At 35.1% G+C, this 13,387-nt stretch overlaps 2 protein-coding genes across 3 annotated transcripts; both read left to right on the top strand.

Annotated features, from left to right (window-relative positions):
• The first annotated feature begins 1,177 nt into the window (after positions 1-1,177).
• LOC110782241 (uncharacterized) lies at positions 1,178-4,434 on the top strand. Its single transcript, XM_021986359.2, has 3 exons — positions 1,178-1,365; positions 1,471-1,549; positions 1,857-4,434. Exons 1-3 carry the CDS (start codon positions 1,327-1,329, stop codon positions 4,067-4,069), a joined length of 2,331 nt encoding a protein of 776 aa, XP_021842051.2. The 5' UTR covers positions 1,178-1,326; the 3' UTR covers positions 4,070-4,434.
• A 4,285-nt stretch (positions 4,435-8,719) lies between these two features.
• Positions 8,720-11,990, top strand: LOC130470617 (uncharacterized). Of its 2 annotated transcripts, XM_056841125.1 has the most exons (4): positions 8,720-8,904; positions 9,010-9,088; positions 9,394-9,921; positions 9,964-11,990. In XM_056841125.1, exons 1-4 carry the CDS (start codon positions 8,866-8,868, stop codon positions 11,688-11,690), a joined length of 2,373 nt encoding a protein of 790 aa, XP_056697103.1. In that variant the 5' UTR covers positions 8,720-8,865; the 3' UTR covers positions 11,691-11,990. The 2 variants fall into 2 exon arrangements, with proteins under 2 accessions (XP_056697103.1, XP_056697102.1); XM_056841124.1 differs by having other exon boundaries at positions 9,394-11,990.
• The last annotated feature ends 1,397 nt before the right edge of the window (positions 11,991-13,387 follow it).

Below are 13,387 nucleotides of genomic sequence, written 5' to 3'. Positions count from 1 at the left end.
GTGGAGCGATTTTGTATTGAGAAATTGCGGTGTCATTTTTTCGTTTCATGTTACTACTCCCTCCGTTCCAGATTAGTTGTTACACTTACCTTTGCACAAAGTTTTAGGTGATAAGTGGTTATTTGGTTATCAATTGTTATTTTATTGAAAAAGTAGATGTGATAGGAGTTGGTGGGGTATTTTTTTAATTGAATGGGAGAGGGTGTGGGGACAAAAAATAATTTAGTGGGAAGAGAGAAACAATATACTCCGTAATAATTGTGGGGTCATTCCTAATTTAGAAATGTAACAACTAATCTGGGACGGACGAAAAAGAAAAGTGTAACAACTAATCTGGGATGGAGGGAGCATAACTTATAGAGTATATGGTCATTCAATATTAAACACTCTAAGGTTGTATTTGGTTACTGGATTTCATTTGAAATCCAGGAATTTAAATCTGGAAATTGAAATGATGAAATTGAATTCCAAATTAAGTGTTTAGAAAACATTAATATTTTCAAATCCAGAAATTTAAATACCCCCTATGTGTGAATCGCTATTTTCAAGTGGGTGGTCATTCCTCTCTATTCAATTACCATATAAATTAGAAACCCAAAATCATCTTGCTCAATATAAAGTTCAAATGATTTTCTCACTCTTGACCTGTTGAGGCCACATCTCCCACCGCTTCAGTTATAAATCAACCACCACGATCCATATGATGTAGATCAACACCGCAATTGAAACATGAACCGCTTCAGTTTGGTGGATAAGTCTTTATTGTTCGAAAATTGAGCTCAAAATCCTGGTCTTGTATAAATAATATTTCTACTTTTCTATTGTATGTAAATCATAGAGAAATGCCCGTTAAAAGAGGGAGAGTTCCACATGGTAGGTGAACTTAATTATAAACAATCACAAACAATGTCATAAACATTAAATCATTTTTTAAAACTTACAAAAATATACTTCACTTTTAATTAAAAAAAATGGTTATAATTCTCTATGAACAAAATTATTATTCGATCCTAGATTTGGAAAAATACAGTTACATAAACTTGTTTGAAAATCTCACTATAGTCTCAGCCATGCATCCATCTTAAAACTTTCCGTAAATTATTGTATGGTGGTGGATCACTCAATGTCTTTTTCCCAATTCCTTTAAATACCCCATCACATGTTTCTTTATTTTACTACAACATATTTCAGTTTTCTTATCTTCTTTTCACTATCTTATTTTTAAATTAAAAAAAAAGGAAAAAAGAGAAAACATAGAAAAATATTTTTTTTAACCTTTCTCTACATTTCATATAGAGGTTAATATATACATTTGATTAAATTACAATGGAGTCTTACATCGTAAAGATCACAATAATTCTTTATGTAAATCACATTATCTCTTTTCTTAGTTGAAATTATTAGTTTCTTCCTTTTCTATTTTACTTATGTGAAAGTTTTATTCTATTCTTTGTATTTTAATTTGTGCAGATAACAATAACAACTACTGAAGCGACATTTCTTCTTCCTTTGATTTTGGGAGGGGGGTTACACCATATGCGATATAGAGGTAAGGATTTTAAAAAAGTATAAATACCAAAATAATTTTAAATATTAACAACTCTTGTCTTTACTCCACACATTTTCCCTTTATTTTCTTACATATTTTCCAGCACTTAGCTAATAATAACGAAAACGTGAATATAATGAAAAAAAGAACTCATTGTGACTACCCAGTCTCTGTAAAATAAGTTATTTGAAAGATTTAAGAAAATGAGTGTTACTTTTAATTTGAATTAAGATAAGTTCAATATTTAATAATCTAACTCCTTCTATGAAACTTTTTTTTTTTTGTATACGTTATGTTAACCATCAAGGTGATGCACGTTTTGGTGGTACATATAATCATGAAATTGGAGGATCCGGTGGATATAGTGTAGGAGGAAATAAAGATATTTATGGCGGAACTCGGGGGGTAGATCAAGGGGCAAGCCAAGGGACAGCCCAAGGCCAAGCACAATTCGGTTCAAACATGGAATTTCGTAAACAATTTGGAGGTTCTAGTAGCTTTAACATCGGTGGTAACAAAGAAATTTCTAGTTCAGGCCAAGTATCGGGTGTGGGCCAAGGGTCAGGTGAAGGTCAAGGACAATCCCAATATAGTAGCAACAATAAGCAAGGTGGAGGTTCTGTAGGCTCCAGTTTTAGTGGAAACTCGGGAGTTTCAGGTTCAAGGCAAGAGTTGGGTTATGAATCAGGCTCCAATCAAGGCATTGGAGGTTCCGTAGGCTCTAGTTTCGGTGCAAAAGGGGGAGCATCGGGTTCAAGCCAAGGGTCAACTATAACATCAAGCTCAAGCCAAGGTTTAGGGCAAGGGTCATCCCAAGTGTCAACCTCAAGCCAAGGGGCAAGCGGAATTCATGGGGTAGGTCAAGGGGCAGGCCAAGGGACAACCCAAGGTCAAGCACAATTCGGTTCCGACATGGAATTTCGTAAAAAATTTGGAGGTTCTGGTAGCTTTAAAATCGGTGGTAAAAAAGAAATTTCTAGTTCAGGAGAAGTATCGGGTGTGGGCCAAGGGTCAGGTCAAGGCCAGGGGCAATCCCAAATGAGTAGCAACAATAAGCAAGATGGAGGTTCTGTAGGCTCCAGTTTTAGTGGAAACTCGGGAGTTTCGGGTTCAAAGCAAGGGTTAGGCCAAGAATCGGGCTCCAATCAAGGACTTGGAGGTTCTGTAGGCTCTAGTTTCGGTGCAAAAGTGGGAGCATCGGGTTCAAGCCAAGGGTCAACCAAAGTATCAACCTCAAGCCAAGGGGCAAGCGGAACTCAAGGGGTAGGTCAAGGGGCAGGCCAAGGGACAACCCAAAGTCAAGCACAATTCGATTCCGACATGGAATTTCGTAAAAAATTTGGAGGTTCTGGTAGCTTTAACATCGGTGGTAAAAAAGAAATTTATGGTTCTGGAGAAGTATCGGGTGTGGGACAAGGGTCAGGTCAAGGCCAGGGACAATCCCGAATGAGTAGCAACAATAAGCAAGTTGGAGGTTCTACAGGCTCCAATTTTAGTGGAAACTCGGGAGTTTCAGGTTCAAGGCAAGGGTTGGGCCAAGAATCGGGCTCCAATCAAGGCCTTGGAGGATCCGTTGGTTCTAGTTTCGGTGCAAAAGCAGGAGCATCGGGTTCAAGCCAAGGGTCAACCAAAACCTCAAGCTCAAGCCAAGGTTCGGGGCAAAGTTCATCCCAAGTATCAAGCTCAATCCATGGTTCAGGAAAAGATCAAGGTCAATCTCAGTCGGTAGTTTCAGGTCTAAGGAAAGGATCCGACCAACAATCGAGCTCTAATAAAGACTTCGAACAAGGTCATGCTCATACGGGTAATAGTCTTAACTTTCATAAACAAATTAGAGGTTCCACAGTCTCTAGTTCCAGTGCGAAAGAGGGAGCATCGAGTTCAAGTCAAGGGTCAACCAAAACATCAAGCTCAAGCCAAGGTTCAAGGCAAGGGTCACCCCAAGTATCAGCTCAATCAAGCAACAACATTAACTTTGATAAACATGGTTCTAGTTTAGGAAGTGGTACTTTTGGTTCTAGCCAAGCATCAGGCTTAAGCAAAGGATCAAACCTTGATCAAACACAATTAGGTAGCAAAGTCAATGTTCATAAACAAACTGCAAAATCTATAGGTTCCAATATGGGTTCAAATGTGGGTGTTTTAGGTTCTACCCAAGAATCAAGATCAAGCCAAAGTAAAACTACAAAATCAGGTCAAACATCAGGCACAATATTTGGTTTAGGTGAAGCCCAAGTGTCAGGAGCCACACAAAATCAAGGCTCTATTAAAAAATCGAATCAATATTCAGGTGGAAGTTCTGGTTCATCTTCAGGGTCATCTGCAAATCAAGCACAGTTTGGACAAGGTTCAAATCAATTTTATAGCCATAGTCAAAGTCAAAGTCATAGTCATAGTCATGCATCACATGGTTCTTTTTCAAAGTCTTCAAGTCAATCATCTTCTGGAAAGTGCACATGCCAAGATTCAACTAACCCATCATCCAACCGTTCTTCTAGAAAACTCTTGGTTAAAGCCTAGTAGAAAAACTAATAAAATCCCTCAACCCTCGGGTTTTCATGGTTCAATAATCAATGTTTATACATTTTTGAGTAGGGGCGAGGCAAGGAAATAAAATCTCCACAACAAAACACCCTCATCTTAAAAGATTTAAACCATAAACCTCTAAGATCTAAAGCAAAACTCTTACCAAGTAAGTAGTTGGAGAGTTTATTATGGAAAAGCTTGTATCGGCCCGAGTTCCTGTGCTTCTATTAAAAAATTTGGTTTTTGGATGAAAGTTTAAATTGATATATAGATTCAAATGCTTCATTGATAGTACCCTATTCAGCTTGATATACATATTCTACTCATAAGAAATGGGCTAACACAATATTAGAACTTCATCTCATTATTTTTATATCTTGATATATATTCACTAGACTATTGTTATATTCAAATACATTATAAAACACTTAAATCATCCGATAGTAAAATAATGTAAACGAAATCATGTTTAATTTTCCAATTTGTTAAAATATTCATGCTCTTTGAAAAATGTCATTTGCAAAGTATGTGAGTACAAAAATAAGATGGAAATGAACAACATTTAGGATTACCCGGTTGTATAATAGATGCTCTAGCATAATTATCTTATTATCCAAACATGTGTTGTAACCAATTTGTATGGTCGTTCTTTTATACTCAAAATTATAAACATTCTTGGTTGAAAGCATCTATACTAATATATTAAAAGGCGTTGTGGAAAATGTATATGTGTCACGTAGTACTCTCCTCACGCCACATCATCCACTCACCAAGTATTATGTAATGGACAACCAAAAATCAATACAATGAGATTCGAACAACAAACCTCAAGTGTGGAAGATAATCTCATTACCATCTTAACCAACCACCAATTGTGGTTTATCTTTTCACATTAATTTATAAATAAATGTTCACATGAAGTCTAAAACAAACAAAATTCTTATGTGACTTTTTAATTTTTATGGACTATTTTGAAAAGAAACAAAGTTAAAGCATTATGACAACCATGAAAAAACATGATGTCATAAGTCTCATAAAAATAAACTATAGGATTGCCTTACATAGCGTGTAAGATGATATGATTGAAAACTTACTTGCCATGATAAATGACTTAGCGTATCTGTGTAGTTGACGAATTTAAAGGATATTTTTCATTCTATAGAATACAAATATTTTGGTCAAATATTGAGCTCAAAAAAAATCTAAAACTTTAGTTATTCAATGTAACAACCGGGGCATCGCCCGGGCCACACACTAGTTGAAGATAAAAAGATGGGAAATTTTAGGTTTACCTCTATGAGGTTAAGCGCCCCCCCTCCCCATATGTATTCAAAATTATTTTAGATTTAAATGCTTGTCTAAGAAACCATGAAAAGTTATGATAAACAAAACCTAGAAAGGAAAAGAAAATTAAAAGAAAAGAAAACGTAAAAATTCAATGACTAAAACCAAATCATCCTTCCTCTTATTCGTTTATCGGCGTTTGTGAGACTAAAATTGGTGTTTCCTTCCCTAATTTTCCATCCGCACACAACTCTCGTGATACTCATCTTTTCTTAAAATCAGGGACGTCTAGTCTAAATCATCCCTTGTAATAATCACCTTCACAATTAAATTAAGGCCTTGGATTTTTTCATTACGACTTGTAGACACCTTATCTATGTCCTCTCTTAAGTGTCCGATGATCGGATTTGTTAAACGGTCTGAACCTAAATTAGAAGCGATCCATACACTCAACCAATGGGTAAAGAAATAATCTTTTATTTCTTAAAAAATATGTTTGGCTTCGTGCAACCATTAAAGCCATAACTAGTGTGTAGCCCGGGCGTTGCCCCGGGTTTTGACTTTTATTCGGGTCTTTTTTTTAATTATGTGCACGTAGAGATGGTGTCAACATCAAATTATGATGGTGACATAAGATTAGTGGCCGATCAACAACCTCCCAGATCTAAAACTCACAACCAAAAATCTAAACATAGCCGGATTTTTTTCTTCAAAGTAATAACTGTACATTTATAAATTAAATAATCATTCCCTTTTTTGCATTCACTTTTATTCAATGTATTGTTTATTGTAAAAATAATATATTTGCTTGTATATAAAGATATTACACAAGTTGTAGTTGGTTAAGATGGTAAGAAGTGTAACTTTTAACAAAGAGGTCTTGTGTTCGATCCTTGTTAGATGTTTTTTGGTTGTAATAAAATGTCATGATGCTAATTAGTGGTGACGTGGCGTAATAAGGAGAGATCTACGTGACACGTATACGTTATTCAAAACGCCTTTTAATATATTAGTATAGATTAAGCACCCAAAAGTCGGTTTTAACTTAATTCAAACGACCGCTATTATATTAAAGATGACGTAAAATTAAAGCCATCGCACGGGATCGACATAATTATAATATTGATTATAGCTCCGTAATCAATTAATGATTTTCTTGATAGAATATGACCTTAATATTATAAAACAAGTTAAATCTACTTAAGATAAATCATCTTTCTATATGGTTGATCAACCAAATTCATAAACAAAAAGGGTAATTTGATCCATTAAAGTTATGAGAATTCCGTAGAGAGTTTCTCAAAGGTAAGCATAACGTATGATTTAATTTGGTAAACAAAAATACTTATTAGTAATACAACGTTTCTATTTTATTATTTTACGTAAAAGCATGAAGTACTAAGCCTCTTTTAAAGAGGAAGATGACCACATGGCAAATGAACTTGAGTATCAACAATCTTTGAAATCTACATATTATAAACTTATAAATGAATTCAGCAACGAATCTTCATTATGGTAAAAGGACATGATCCATGCACGAAAATTTTCATCTAGTACTTTTTTAGATTTGGTCATGACTTAATAAGTTTTTTCCGATAATAAAATAAAATAATATAACTTCACCAAATAAAAAGTTGGTCGTGTTGTCCTATTAAAATTTTGAGGGAGTATTAGAGTACTTTGCTATTGAGTTGTAGAGCTAATTTGTACATTTTTCATTCCCCGGAGTCGTTGAATTTATATTGTAGGGATCAGATAACAATTATTTTCCTAGTAATACATCTTATCATTGCTAGAAAGCCATGTCACATGCATTTATGTAGAGATTCAATACAATTTTTATACTCAAGTGTATAGTTTTGAGGGGGTCATGTTTCCTAATTTGCTTATTACTACGTTAAATCCATTCATTCCGTTTTCCGAAATATATTAAAACGGCCCAAAATACTATCCCCTACCTTAAACGCAACCGCTAAACACGATTTATAGCAGCCCAACTGACATTGTCCTTTACGTAGAAGATGATATGTATCATTTCAAACGCACTAAGAGTTATCGTCGCTCACTAATGGTGGAAATTTCTCTCTCCCCTCCAACTCTCACACAAAATTGGTTGCAGTTTGTCAAAGTAGCTTAGCATTCTACGTCAGTTACAACGAAATTGGAGATTCTTAAGTACCCAGGCAATGTAGAGCAATATTGTACTAAAGTTCTTTCAAGTTGAATTAAGGAAAACCTGGTCCAATGTACTTAAACTTGTCAGTAGCCTCATGTGGAGTTCCTTAAGTACTTTAGGCGAAATGATATGCATTGACTAAATAGCATATGGAACTTTTTTACTTGTTGAACTACTAATTGATATACATAGCCATAGTTCAGTTTTGTTAACTATATAATATTTATGTCAAACATTATATAGTACCCCATAACTCGGTATTAAGTTTCCAACGTTTCACTTTCAATGATTTAGAGCATAATGTAGTGCTAAAAAAAATATATAAAGTTATAAAAAAGAAATGCACAACACATTTACTAACAAGTGGAAATTAGAATAAAACCTAACTTATTCATGACTAATAATCCTATCGTTTAACGTAGTTAGTTTTGGTAGATTTTTTTTTATATAACAAAGGGGATCGCGTACGGTCCAATACATGTTTTAAAAACAATATAAAATTACAACTTATATATTTAATTTTATTTCACGTTGATGACATTTTCCCTATAGTGCCCTGATTTGTTAAATTGACTACTTTTTTGATCTCATGTGATACACCCGGTCATTACATGAAAACCCTTTTTTATGTCATTGCATAAAAAAAAAGAGGACTAGATATTTCTATTATTTTATTATCTTACTATTTTGTCATATATTTTAATTTTCTGGGAAAGAAAAATATCAAATATATGAATGACTTATAGTTTGGTGGATAAGTCTTTACTGTTCGAAAATGAGCTCAAAATCCTAGTCTTATATAAATAATATTTCTATTTTTTTTATTGTATGTAAATCATAGAGAAATACACTTTAAAAAAGGGAGAGTTCCACATGGTAGGTGAACTTAATTATAAACAATCACAAACAATGTCATAAACATTAAGTCGTTTTTTAAAACTTACAAAAATATACTTCACTTTTAATAAAAAAAAATGGTTATAATTCTCTATCAACAAAATTATTATTCGATCCTAGATTTGGAAAAATACAGTTACATTTACTTGTTTGAAAATCTCACTATAGTCTCAGCCATGCATTCGTCTTAAAACTTTCCGTAAATTAATATATGGTGGTGGATCACTCAATGTCTTTTTCCCAATTCCTTTAAATACCCCATCACAAGTTTCTTTATTTCACTACAACATATTTCAGTTTTCTTATCTTATTTTCACTATCTAAATTTTAAAGTAAAAAAAAAAGGGAAAAAGAGAAAACATAGAAAAATATATTTTTTAACCTTTCTCTACATTTCATATAGAGGTTAATATATACATTTGATTAAATTACAATGGAGTCTTACATCGTAAAGATCACAATAATTCTTTATGTAATTCACATTATCTCTTTTCTTAGTTGCAATTATTAGTTTCTTCCTTTTCTATTTTACTTATGTGAAAGTTTTATTCTATTCTTTGTATTTTAATTTGTGCAGATAACAATAACAACTACTGAAGCGACATTTCTTCTTCCTTTGATTTTGGGAGGGGGGTTACACCATATGCGATATAGAGGTAAGGATTTTAAAAAAGTATAAATACAAAAATAATTTTAAATATTAACAACTCTTGTCTTTACTCCACACATTTTCCCTTTATTTTCTTACATATTTTCCAGCACTTAGCTAATAATAACGAAAACGTGAATATAATGAAAAAAAGAACTCATTGTGACTACCCAGTCTCTGTAAAATAAGTTATTTGAAAGATTTAAGAAAATGAGTGTTACTTTTAATTTGAATTAAGATAAGTTCAATATTTAATAATCTAACTCCTTCTATGAAACTTTTTCTTTTGTATACGTTATGTTAACCATCAAGGTGATGCACGTTTTGGTGGTACATATAATCATGAAATTGGAGGATCCGGTGGATATAGTGTAGGAGGAAATAAAGATATTTATGGCGGAACTCGAGGGGTAGGTCAAGGGGCAAGCCAAGGGACAGCCCAAGGCCAAGCACAATTCGGTTCCAACATGGAATTCCGTAAACAATTTGGAGGTTCTGGTAGCTTTAACATCGGTGGTAACAAAGAAATTTCTAGTTCTGGGCAAGTATCGGGTGTGGGCCAAGGGTCAGGTGAAGGTCAAGGACAATCTCAAATTAGTAGCAATAATAAGCAAGGTGGAGGTTCTGTAGGCTCCATTTTTAGTGGAAACTCGGGAGTTTCAGGTTCAAGGCAAGGGTTGGGTTATGAATCGGGTTCAAATCAAGGCATTGGAGGTTCCGTAGGCTCTAGTTTCAGTGCAAAAGCGGGAGCATCGGGTTCAAGTCAAGGGTCAACAATAACATCAAGCTCAAGCCAAGGTTTAGGGCAAGGGTCATCCCAAGTGTCAACCTCAAGCCAAGGTTTAGGGCAAGGGTCATCCCAAGTGTCAACCTCAAGCCAAGGGGCAAGCGGAACTCATGGGGTAGGTCAAGGGGCAGGCCAAGGGACAACCCAAGGTCAATCACAATTCGGTTCCGACATGGAATTTCGTAAAAAAATTGGAGGTTCTGGTAGCTTTAACATCGGTGGTAAAAAAGAAATTTCTAGTTCAGGCGAAGTATCGGGTGTGGGCCAAGGGTCAGGTCAGGGCCAGGGACAATCCCAAATGAGTAGCAACAATAAGCAAGATGGAGGTTCTGTAGGCTCCAGTTTTAGTGGAAACTCGGGAGTTTCGGGTCCAAAGAAAGGGTTGGGCCAAGAATCGGGCTCCAATCAAGGACTTGGAGGTTCCGTAGGCTCTAGTTTCGGTGCAAAAGCGGGAGCATCGGGTTCAAGCCAAGGGTCAACCAAAACATCAAGCTCAAGTCAAGGTACGGGGCAAGGATCATCCCAAGTATCAACCTCAAGCCAAGGGGCAAGCGGAACTCAAGGGGTAGGTCAAGGGGCAGGCCAAGGGACAACCCAAAGTCAAGCACAATTCGATTCCGACATGGAAATTCGTAAAAAAATTGGAGGTTCTGGTAGCTTTAACATCGGTGGTAAAAAAGAAATTTCTGGTTCTGGAGAAGTATCGGGTGTGGGCCAAGGGTCAGGTCAAGGCCAGGGACAATCCCAAATGAGTAGCAACAATAAGCAAGTTGGAGGTTCTACAGGCTCCAATTTTAGTGGAAACTCGGGAGTTTCAGGTTCAAGGCAAGGGTTGGGCCAAGAATCGGGCTCCAATCAAGGCCTTGGAGGATCCGTTGGTTCTAGTTTCAGTGCAAAAGCAGGAGCATCGGGTTCAAGCCAAGGGTCAACCAAAACCTCAAGCTCAAGCCAAGGTTCGGGGCAAAGTTCATCCCAAGTATCAAGCTCAATCCATGGTTCAGGAAAAGATCAAGGTCAATCTCAGTCGGTAGTTTCAGGTCTAAGGAAAGGATCCGACCAACAATCAAGCTCTAACAAAGACTTCGAACAAGGTCATGCTCATACGGGTAATAGCCTTAATTTTCATAAACAAATTAGAGGTTCCACAGTCTCTAGTTCCGGTGCGAAAGAGGGAGCATCGAGTTCAAGTCAAGGGTCAACCAAAACATCAAGCTCAAGCCAAGGTTCAAGGCAAGGGTCACCCCAAGTATCAGCTCAATCAAGCAATAACATTAACTTTGATAAACATGGTTCTAGTTTAGGAAGTGGTACTTCTGGTTCTAGCCAAGCATCAGGCTTAAGCAAAGGATCAAACCTTGATCAAACACAATTAGGTAGCAAAGTCAATGTTCATAAACAAACTGCAAAATCTATAGGTTCCAATATGGGTTCAAATGTGGGTGTTTTAGGTTCTACCCAAGAATCAAGATCAAGTCAAAGTAAAACTACAAAATCAGGTCAAACATCAGGCACAATATTCGGTTTAGGTGAAGCCCAAGTGTCAGGAGCCACACAAAATCAAGGCTCTGTTAAAAAATCGAATCAATATTCAGGTGGAAGTTCTGGTTCATCTTCAGGGTCATCTGCAAATCAAGCACAGTTTGGACAAGGTTCAAATCAATTTTATAGCCATAGTCAAAGTCAAAGTCATAGTCATAGTCATGCATCACATGGTTCTTTTTCAAAGTCTTCAAGTCAATCATCTTCTGGAAAGTGCACATGCCAAGATTCAACTAACCCATCATCCAACCGTTCTTCTAGAAAACTCTTGGTTAAAGCCTAGTAGAAAAACTAATAAAATCCCTCAACCCTCGGGTTTTCATGGTCCAATAATCAATGTTTATACATTTTTGAGTAGGGGCGAGGCAAGGAAATAAAATCTCCACAACAAAACACCCTCATCTTAAAAGATTTAAACCATAAACCTCTAAGATCTAAAGCAAAACTCTTACCAAGTAAGTAGTTGGAGAGTTTATTATGGAAAAGCTTGTATCGGCCCGAGTTTCTGTGCTTCTATTAAAAAATTTGTTTTTTGGATGAAAGTTTAAATTGATATATAGATTCAAATGCTTCATTGATAGTACCCTATTCAGCTTGATATACATATTCTACTCATAAGAAATGGGTTAATAGGCTAACACAATATTAGAACTTCATCTCATTATTTTTATATCTTGATATATATTCACTAGAATATTGTTATATTCAAATACATTATAAAACACTTAAATCATCCGACAGTAAAATAATGTAAACGAAATCATGTTTAATTTTCCAATTTGTTAAAATATTCATGCTCTTTACATTTGTATAACTTATCGACCAATCTTAAACTTGTACTATGCATGATAATGATGATGTTGGTTTGAATTGGCAGTTTTAGTAGCAAATGTAAGTTACACCATGTTGTCTAATAGACTCAATCAATAACTTATGTATGAGGTGGAGCCTCTCAAATGAAAAATGTCATTTGCAAAGTATGTGAGTACAAAAATAAGATGGAAATGAACAACATTTAGGATTACCCGGTTGTATAATAGATGCTCTAGCATAATTATCTTATTATCCAAACATGTGTTATAACCAATATGTATGGTCGTTCTTTTATACTCAAAATTATAAACATTCTTGGTTGAAAGCATCTATACTAATATATTAAAAGGCGTTGTGGAAAATGTATATGTGTCACGTAGTACTCTCCTCACGCCACATCATCCACTCACCAAGTATTATGTAATGGACAACCAAAAATCAATACAATGAGATTCGAACAACAAACCTCAAGTGTGGAAGATAATCTCATTACCATCTTAACCAACCACCAATTGTGGTTTATCTCTTCACATTAATTTATAAATAAATGTTCACATGAAGTCTAAAACAAACAAAATTCTTATGTGACTTTTTAATTTTTATGGACTATTTTGAAAAGAAACAAAGTTAAAGCATTATGACAACCATGAAAAAACATGATGTCATAAGTCTCATAAAAATAAACTATAGGATTGCCTTACATAGCGTGTAAGATGATATGATTGAAAACTTACTTGCCATGATAAATGACTTAGCGTATCTGTGTAGTTGACGAATTTAAAGGATATTTTTCATTCTATAGAATAAAAATATTTTGGTCAAATATTGAGCTCAAAAAAAATCTAAAACTTTAGTTATTCAATATAACAAACGGGGCATCGCCCGGGCCACACACTAGTTGAAGATAAAAAGATGGGAAATTTTAGGTTTACCTCTATGAGGTTAAGCGCCCCCCCTCCCCATATGTATTCAAAACTATTTTAGATTTAAATGCTTGTCTAAGAAACCATGAAAAGTTATGATAAACAAAACCTAGAAAGGAAAAGAAAATTAAAAGAAAAGAAAACGTAAAAATTCAATGACTAAAACCAAATCATCCTTCCTCTTATTCGTTTATCGGCGTTTGCGAGACTAAAATTGGTGTTTCCTTCCCTAATTTTCCATCCG

This window comes from Spinacia oleracea, chromosome 3, assembly GCF_020520425.1.
Source record: "Spinacia oleracea cultivar Varoflay chromosome 3, BTI_SOV_V1, whole genome shotgun sequence".
NCBI classification, from domain to species: Eukaryota; Viridiplantae; Streptophyta; class Magnoliopsida; order Caryophyllales; family Amaranthaceae; genus Spinacia; species Spinacia oleracea.
Note: the sequence above shows the minus strand (reverse complement) of the source record. Positions and strands in the feature narration are given on the sequence as shown.